Below are 10157 nucleotides of genomic sequence, written 5' to 3' on the forward strand. Positions count from 1 at the left end.
CTGATGTGCGCCACACTTGGCCAAGTGTCCTTCAGATCCACACTTAAAGCAAGTGAGTGGGAGCTTCCTCTCTACTCCCTTGCCTATCTGTGGCTCTCGTCTGTGACATTGTCTACTGAAGTGGCCCAGCTTTCCACAGTGGAAGAAATTATGACCTCCTTTATTACCTTTGGGTGGCACTGTTTATGAATAAGACTTCCTTTTCCTGACACAGCAATAGCTGCCCCAATAATTTTGGCCATTCTCTGGTCTTTTTTCTTCCCTCTAGATCCCAGTTGTTAAAAGAGGGAAAAATTTAAACAAATATATAACAAATAATTTTGAACAATATAATCTTTTAAGTTTAAGGCTAGAAATATTAACAATATGATCATTTCTAATCCAGAGATACATGTTCCAATGCAGTTCCTATTTTCCATAAATGGTTTTGGTAAGAAGAATATTATAAATGTGGATACAGTGTTATTAGCATGAGCCGTTATAAATCCATTGACATCCTTACTCTAACTTAAATTTTTTTTAAAATTTAAATTTAGTATTAATTTCAGTAAAAATTTACAGAGGCTTTGGATCTCCATTCATTCATTGTTGCACATTTCTTCCCTCCCAAGCCTCCCCCCAGAACACTACCCTCTTGTAAAAGTAAAAGAAAAATTCTTTCATTGTTTCACAATCCCTCCCCCAGGTCTACTCCACCATGTAGCCATCGGTCTAGACTCCTGTCATGACAGAAATACCTAGTCACATATCTCTTTTAAACAGTTCTCTCCCTCATATGTTTCAGGGCAGTATACATTATTAAACCCATCTTACTCAGTCTCTTCCCAACGCCAAGGTCAGTCCTCTTTTACAACAGTGGCACCATGCAATATTTGTTCTTTTGTGTCTGGGATACTTCCCTCAGCATAATGCTCTCCCGAGTCACCCATTTTGAATAATATTGCATGAGTTCCTTGTTTTTCAATGCAGCATAGTATTTCATTGTGTGAATATACCACAGCTTCTCTATCCATTCATTTATTGATTGGCACTTAGGTTGTTTCCAACTTCTTACTATTGTGAACAAAGCTGCAATAAACATGGGTGTACATGGGATTTTGAACATTTCTTCATGTGCTTGTTAGCCATCTGAATATCTTCTTCGGTGAAGTGTCTGTTCATATCCTGTGCCCATTTTTCTATTGGGTTGTTTACCTTTATCTTGTTGTGGTGCTCAAGTATTTTATAAATTCTAGATATAAGTCTCTGACATGTCATTACCAAATACTTTTTCCCCAGTCTGTGGCTTCCCTTTTTACCCTGCTGGAGAAGTTTTTGGATGCGCATAGGGATTTGATTCTTAGAAGATCCCATTCATCTCTTTCATCCTCTCCTAGCCACCCAAGCAGATATATGCTCATTCATGTTTACTGCTGCTTTGTTCACAATAGCAAAGAGTATGAAACAACCTAAGTGTCCATCAACAAACTAATGGATACAGAAGCTGTGGTATATTCACACAATGGAATACTATGCTGCATTGAAAAAAAGGAACTCCTGTAATATTATTCAAAATGGGTGACCCTGGAGGATATTATGCTGAGTGAAAAATCTCAGTCACAAAAAGACTTATACTGCATAGTGCCACTGATGTAAAATGGGACTGACATTGGAGTTCGGGGGAGAATGAGAAAGATGGGATAAATAATGTATATACTGCATTGAAACAGATGAGGGAGAAAATTGTTTAAAAGGGATATATGATTAGGATTTACTGTCATGATAGGAGTCCAGATTGAAGGCTGCATAGTGGACTGGACTTGGGGGGAGGGATTGTATAACAGTGAAATTTTCTTTTACTTTTCAAAGGGAAGAACGAACTGCGGGGGAGGGGTGGGCAGGGAAAAAAGCGCAACAATGAATGAATGGAAATCCAAGGTCTCTCTAAATTGTCATTAAAATTAATAATAATAAAAATATATATAAAGGGACAGATAAAAGAATAAAAATGGGGCAGTCAAACGGCAAAAAAAACCCCAAAAAACAAAATATTAGTGTTCACAACAATCCTCCAAAATAGACTATTATTACCTTCTTTTATAAGTGAGGAAACTGAAGCACAAGAAAATTAAGTAATTCACCTAAGGTCACAGAGCTAGTGAGCACTAGACAGGGATCCTAGTTCAGGCCAGAGGCATTAAGTTTATCCCATACACTACACTACACTACACTTGTTATACACATGGTACAATGCACTGGTCTTCAGCCTGTGCCCCACCTTTCTGGTCACCACTCCTGCTTTGTCATGGGTGCATTTGTATATTGAAAGATTTCAGTGTCACCTCCTCCAAGAAGCTTTTGCTATTCATTGCTGGCTGACTGCCAGTACCCAAGTCTCTCTTTAGAAGTATATATAGTTTCTCTCACTCAGCACTTGTTACACATGTCATGATGATGGTTATACATTTACATTCCTCACTACAGTATGAGTTACTATGGACTTTACTCACTCTCTAGCACATATTATGAACCAAGTGAACCCTGTGGAAAATCCTGGGGATAAAATGATGAGTAAAGCAGCTAGAATTTGATTATCTGGGAGGCTGGGCTCTATGAGGATAAATGTGGCATCAGGAATGGAGGAAGACTCATCAACAATCTGTGTTATGCAGATGATACAATCCTGCTTGTGAAACTGAGGACGATCTGAAGTGCTTGCTGCAGAAGGTCAAGGACTACTGTCTTCGATATGGATTGAAGCTCAATATCAAGAAAACAAAGATTCTCACCACTGGGTCAATTGGAAGCATCATGATAGATGGTGAAGAGACTGAGATTGGTGACAGTTTCAGCTTGCTTGGCTCTACAATCAACACTTGTGGTACCAGCAGCCAGAGTTGGATAATAAACAAAGAAGACAGAACTGATGTCTTTGAACTGTGGTGTTGGTGAAGAATACTAAATACTGTATGGACTGCCAAAAGAACAAACAAATCTGTTTTGAAGGAAGGTCAACCAGAGTGCTCCTTAGAGGCAAGATTACAGGACTAAGTCTCGCATGCTTTTTTCATGTTGTCAGGAGGTGTTAGCCCCTGGAAAAGGACATCATGCTGGTAAAACAGAGGGTCCGAAAAGGAGAGAAAGACCCTCAGGAGGATGGGTTAACATAGAGATTACCAGAATGAGCTTAAGCACAGCAGAGATTGTGAAGATGGTGCAGGATAGGGCAAGATATAGATATGTTGTACACAGAGTAGTACACAGAACTGGCACCTAACAACAAACAAAATAGCTTCTTCTCTCACGGTCTTACATATCACGGGGAAAGTCTGCTCCTTTTATGTTGCTGTCCAGGTCACAGATCTGAGCACTATCCTTCACGCCTCTCTTCCCTCAGCCCCACATCAGATTCAGTGGATTATACCTTTTAAAGAAGACATAAGCATTTTTCACTCCCTCCTGTACCACTGTCACTATGTCCTCATATTTGTATCTCTGTAATAACTGGTGTCCAAGCTTTTGCTCTGAATGTGCCCCCACCTTATCTGCAAAAACCTTCCGAAGGATTCCCCTCCCACCCAAAGGAAGAGATAAGGTCCTTTCCATGCCCTCAGAGCCCTGCATTATCTGGGTCCCCATGTGGTCTCAGCTCCTTTCACTCTCGGCTTCACACACTCTGCTCCAGCCCCAGGAACTTCTTTCCTAGTCACCAAATGTACAGATACAGCCTCTGACTCAGAATTTGTGTGTTTGCTGTTGCCTCTGCCTCCTCCAGTCTTCATGCTCTACTCTCTTGGAGTCTTGGTTTAGTGTCCTCTTCTTGGTGAGACCTTTCTTGATCACTGAAGTCATGAAATGTTGGTTTGTCTCCTCCTCTAGTTTGTCAGATCCCTGAGCTCAGAGCTTGTTATTCTTGTTCCCTACTGTGACCTCAGCACATACCGTCATGTATGTTGTCAAGTATCATCAAGCAGGAACCTCTGCAGTAGGATTTGAACTGTATAGCAGGATTGGCATCCACATCCTAAACAACATGACTTTAGAAACTATAAACATTAAAGAAACGACAATAGTTATAGAACAGAGTTCAGATCTTTAGTTCATAGGATCACTATGAGTCATGCTTGACTCAACAGGACTTAACAACAACCCAGCACAAAGGAGTCTTCCAGCAACTAGCTATGTACATGGTAAGGCTACTAAGTTATAGCAAGAAAAGGCAAGGTCAAAGGTCTCATCATTCTAAGGAGGGTTTAAAGCATATGGCCACAGTAGTAAAGTTTTTATGATACAGAGGGCTAAAGACAGACCAATTTGGAAGAAGTGTAAATAGAGTATGGATAAAAATATAGAAGAATATGTTAAAACAAAATAAATCACAAGCAAAACAAGAATATATGGCAGCACAGGTGGAAAGTAAGGAAGCTCCTGTTGGTGGCTATATCCTCTCTATGTGCTCCTCTCTCCTTCTCAGCCCTTTCTTTCCACACCTCGGCTTCCCTATATAGACATGGCAGAGTTCTCTTCTGATTTCTGGGACTCTAGTACAATGAATCATTTCAGTGAAGAGGAAGAAGAGTCTGGGGAAAAGAAGGAAAAGGAAATGATGATTTGTATACTCAGATTAATCATCACTGGGGCCTTCGTGTGTACATGCGACTAAAAGAATGCCTATTAAAAGGTCAGCACTGCTCTGGCCAAGCCACCATCACTGGGGAGGGCATGACGAGGAACAGCACACAAAAAAAGAGCAAACACTGAGAGTGTCAGTTTATGAAATGCCAAAATGAGCAGATTAAAAACAAAACAAAAAAGCAAACATGTGGTATTCTATAGACAAGATTTGAGCTATATCGAAGAGTCGACAGTGGTTTAGCGGGAGGAGTGGGCAGACAGCAGCACATACCCTTCCTCAGTCTCGTTGATGATGTCACAGATCTCCATGTTCAACGTCCAATCCTCACTTTGCAGGGAGCCATCTGTTGCCTTTTCTGTGAAATCAGAGCAAAAATTGGTTTATAATACCCGTGGAATAAGGGGTTCTGGGTGAAAACTGGAAGAGATCAGAATCACCACATCCTTCTACAAACAGATGGCCAGAGCCAATAGAACTTTCATAAGAAAATACCCAGAAAAAAAGAGATTGAAGTCTGAGGGCCAATGTCATAACACTGCCACTCATTCACCAAAATCCAGGCTGAAGAGCTTATGACAGGCTTAAGCAATTTAAAAATCATTCAAACCTGAAGACTCTGGAACCACAATCTACCAGCCAAGTGGCCTTGGATCAGTTACCTGAGTGCTTTCCTTGGTTTCTCATTTGTAAACTAGTGACAATCACAGTACTGACCACAAAGAGCTGCCCCGAAGACTAGGTGAATTAATATTATGTATCTATCAAATGCTCTATTTAACTATCTACCTACCTATCTCTCTACACATAACATTTACATACAGCCTGGCCTATTATAAATAGGTAATTAGTGCATGTCCTACATGTGCATGCCATCAGCATTTTAAAGTCAGCATCAAAATAATATTCTGGATGAGTAACAGTGAAAGGGGCAGCACTTACTAAGCCATCACAAGGACTTTTACTACAAAATAACACACAGGACACTTAAAAAGAAAGAAGAGGTTCAGAAGGGCTTGGGCTGAGACCACAGAGTTGAAATGCAGGTACCAACAACGAATCTAAGGTCTATCTGTTGCTAAAGTCTGGACGTTTGCATGACACTGCACACTTCCTAGTAAAATCAAAGTTCAGATTTGAGATTGATCTTAGAGAAATCCTAGACCTCTGTATCCTAACCATACAATTAAAAAATGGTTAGTATCCTCATCATTTTAACATAAGCTCCATATAAACCATAGTTACATTGATACTCAAATAATAGGTGCCTCTGGGTTTGCTGGAGTTCTCATTCTGGAGTCCCTGGCTGACAAAAACTGCAAAGTGCTTGACTAGAAGTTGAAAAGTTGGCAATTTGAGCCTGCTCTGAAATATCTTAGAAGATGAACTTGGCATTGTGCTTCTGAAAAAGCCTTCAAAGTCTGACTCTACATACATGGGCTTAGTAGGAGTTAGGAAAACAAAAGAACTTGCTGTATTGACACAAATGTGAAGATTATTTAACAAAGATACTTAATACTCAAAGTATGTTTACAATAGCCTTCAATTTGCAAAAGGGGATGAATTACCAACCCAAAGGTTGTTGGTTCAAATCCACCAGATACTCCACAGGAGGAAAAAAAAATGGCAATTCACTGTCTTTAAAGACTCATTGGAGGGTCAGCTATGAGTCGGTTCTCACTCAATGGCATGGAATAACAACAACTGTTTTAAGCATGTCTCATTTTATTTTTTAATAATAAAGGATATAGCGAGAATCCAAGGAGCAGTGGTGGGGGTGGAGGGGAAGGGCTTAAATATAGGGTTGCACAATTTGATGGGTGGAGAGAAGGATTGGTAAAGGAAAGGGGAAAGATCCAGTGTGAGAAACAATGTATATGAACTTTGTTTAAAAAAATAAATGAATAAATAATTTATATATCTATATATATCTCGCCTATATTTTTCCCCCCTGCTTTCATCAACAAAAGATTTCTGACTGACTTAAAAAAGCAAACACACAAAAAAATTAAAAAAAAATAATAAATTTTTTTTAAAAAAAAGCAAACACACCCATACATAGTAAGACTGCCTTCCACTGAATGTAAAACACAGCAGCAAAGAACAAAGCAGTCTGAGACTTGGGAAGTCTTAGCCACAGTCACATAGGCTGGGCTGGCAGGCACAGAAGTAGGATTTACAATGTGATGACCAGATGGGAAGGAGTGCTGGTGGCACAATAGTGGATGTGCTCAGCTGCTAACCAAAGCGTTGGCTATTAGAACCCATCAATGGCTCCATGGGAGAGTGAGAGATGACCATCTGCTTCCATGAGATGCAAAGCCATAGAAACCTGTGGGGGCAGTTAGTTCCATTACGCCTTAGAGTGTTGTTATGAGTTGGTATCTACTTGACTACAGTAAGTTTAATTTTTTATAAAATGAAAAAGAATATGAGCTGGAGCGGGGACTCAGAGATCATTCAGAGTCAATCAGCTCCAGAGATTACCTAGACCTCCTCCATACCTACATTTTGCATGTGGAAAGAAGTTCATCAGATTTAAGTTGTATTGATTCAAGTCACTGGGGTAATTGAGGTGGGTGTGTGGGAGACAGTGAGATTGGCACAGGACAGAGCAGGGTTTAGGGCCTCATAGGGACACTATGAGTCACAAGCGACTCAACAGCACATAACAACAACAACAACAACAGAAACAAGTCACTAAGAACACCAGAGTCTACAAGGCAAAGCAGAGACTCTGAGAAGGGCAGCTGGGCCCTGGCTACAGGCTGGGGCAGCTAGACATAGTGAGGAGGCTGTTGGCAGAGGCAGGTACCCAGAAGAACACAAGCCTGAGGACAGAGGGTTGAGGAAGGCAAATGGAATACAGACTGGGTCCTCAATCTTCCTACCATGGGTTACCTCTGCCTTTAGGGTTCACACAGGGCAGAAGAGGCCCGCTTCTAGGAGACACAGAAAAGTTCCTGAGCTGGAACAGGCACAGCGATGGAAGATTCAAAGACTATTGCCCGCTGCTTTTACTGCCACAATCAGTAATTTCAACCTCTTCAAGGTGAACATTGACTACCAGGATCACAAGACCCCAGGGTGCATGTCTGCAGCCTTAAATCCAGCAGCCTCTTGTGGAGAACAAATCCTGAAAGCAGCAGCTCTGCCTGTGGACCAGAACTGGAAACCATTTGTTTAAGTACATGGGGATGCCAGCCAGCCAAAAAACCAGTCATACTCGCCCTCCTTCATGGAACAACCACGAATTTCATGAGGAAGAAAGGACTTTGCTAGGGACACTGTCTGGGAGATCTGATTAGAGGAAATATTAAATCAATAAAGCCTCATTTCCAAGTTCACTTTAGCAGTAGAATCCATTAACCTTACATTCACCCTCTAATAATGCTGGTAAGATGTTCAACGTCATGGTAACTTATACTAAGTCAGTACATTCTATTCAATTACCAAGGTTCTACGAATTGACGCTAAAAGACATCTACTCATTTTTATCATAAAGAACGAGCCCCAAAAGAACATTTCTCTCTGTTCATTTTGCTGAAAATGTCATACAAACATAGTTATGGATTTCTGGTGAAACCAAATGAGAGCAGTGTGGCTCACAGCAGAACACATGTCAGTTCATATTTTCCTCTTTTCATAAATTAATTCCTAGCAGATTACAAAAAAGTTCTATCTGACTGTCCCTGGAATTGAAGCTATGCTGTGTGGGATCTTTGACATGGTCCAACTCGCAGTCTTCATCTGTAAAAATGTACAGTCTCAGAAATCCATCAGAGGGTTACTCTGAGTAGGACTCAACTCTGTAGGGGTGGATTCCTTGGTTTGGTGCCCCACCTCCTACCACTGAAATTGCAATCTCTGGGTCATGAGAATTTAAAAGCGTTCTAGGAGGCTCTAATGTGCAGCTAGGGCTTAGGACCACTCATGAGAGCAGTATTCTAATGGAGTCATTCATTTGACATAGGTATATTGTACATCTCCATATCTTTTCAATCTATATGTGGAACAGATTATCTGTGAGACTGGGCTCTATGAGGAGAAATGTGACATCAGGATTGGAGGTAGCTCATCAACAATCTGTGTTATGCAGATGACACAACCCTGCTTGCTGAAACTGAGGAGGACCCGAAGCTCTTGCTGTAGAATGTCAAGGACTGCAGTCTTCAATATGGATTGAAGTGCAACATCAAGACCACAAAGATTCTCAACATTGGGCTGATTACAGCATTATGACAGATGGTGAAGATTGAGATTGTTAACAGCTTCAGCTGGCTTGGCTGTACAATCAACACTCGTGGTACCAGCAGCCAGGAAATCAAAAGACAAATTGCATTGGGAAAGTATGCTGTCAGAGACCTCTCCAAAGTACTGAAAAGTAACGATGTCAGTCTGGAGACTAAGATGCGCGAGATACAGGCCATGGTCTTTGCAAGTACTTGCTAAGCATCAAAAGCTGGACAATGACTAGGGATGACAGAAGGAGAATTGATGCCTTTGAGCTGTGGTGCTGGAAAAGAGTATTGAATATACCATGGACTGTTAGGGGAGAACAAACAAGTTCATCCTGGAGAGGGTGAGACCAGGATGCTCCTTGGAGGCAAGGATTCTGAAGCCTTGTCTGACATACTTTGGACATGTTGCAAGGCGGGATCAGTCCTTGGAGAGGGACATCAAGCTTAGGAGGGTGGAGGGAAAGCGCAGGAGAGGAAGACCTTCTATGAGGTGGATTGATTCAGTGACTGGGGTAAAGGGGATAGGTGTGTCAGAGACAATAAGATTGGCATGGGATAGAGAAGGGATTAGGGCTGTTGTACAAAGGGTCTCTATGAGTCGCAGGTGACTCGATGGCACATAACCACCACTACAGCAACCATTACATGACACTTGAGGGACTCAGAGGGTTGAGAGTCAGATGACCTTGGATCCAGTCCCAAGATTTTGAACTATAATCTTTTCTCCTCTAGGATTTACATTCTCTGAGGGACCTAAATCCAGTGACTTCCAAACTGACTTATGCCTACTTCTGTAAACTCCAATCACACCCTGTGAGTACACAGAGAAGGGAAAACACACCTGGACATTCACTGCGTAAGGAGGAGGACACATGCTGCAGGGCAAAGGAGGAACCATGGCAGGGCCTAAGGGACCTCTTTTCTTTGCTACCAGCTTTGAAGATATCACAGACTCTTTCTTGCAGTTTTACTCTTTCCAAGATCCCTCAATGTCTCCTGTCTATGCTTGGCTTCAGAAGCAGATTCTTAGCAAGTTTCCTTTGCTTCCAATGTCACTGGATAATTTAACATCATTAGACTAGGGCTCCCACCTGTCCCTGCTTTCTCTCTTCGGCTTGGAAGCAAGGAAGACAGACAAGATAGAAGAAGGCATAAGCAAGGGTTCTGCTAATTTCAGTGTGACTCTAGGTCAATAATGCAACTTCCTCAATACTTTTTTTTTAAATTATTATTAAATTTTATTAGTTTCAATGAACATTCACAGGGATTCTGGGCTTTCACTCCTTCATTGCCGCACCATTCTC

The 10157-nt window shown here is 41.3% G+C and overlaps 1 protein-coding gene across 3 annotated transcripts in view; it reads right to left on the reverse strand.

Annotated features, from left to right (window-relative positions):
- TOM1L2 (target of myb1-like 2 (chicken)) overlaps positions 1–10157 on the reverse strand; it is a 289350-nt gene that overhangs the window by 204115 nt on the left and 75078 nt on the right. For all 3 annotated transcript variants that reach the window (XM_006901181.1, XM_006901180.1, XM_006901179.1), the window contains exon 2: positions 4886–4970. In XM_006901181.1, the coding sequence (XP_006901243.1) occupies positions 4886–4970 (85 nt within the window). The remainder of the gene's footprint in view (positions 1–4885; positions 4971–10157) is intronic.

Source organism: Elephantulus edwardii, unplaced genomic scaffold (assembly GCF_000299155.1).
Source record: "Elephantulus edwardii isolate Elephantulus edwardi_28Jun2011 unplaced genomic scaffold, EleEdw1.0 scaffold00314, whole genome shotgun sequence".
Taxonomy (NCBI): Eukaryota; Metazoa; Chordata; class Mammalia; order Macroscelidea; family Macroscelididae; genus Elephantulus; species Elephantulus edwardii.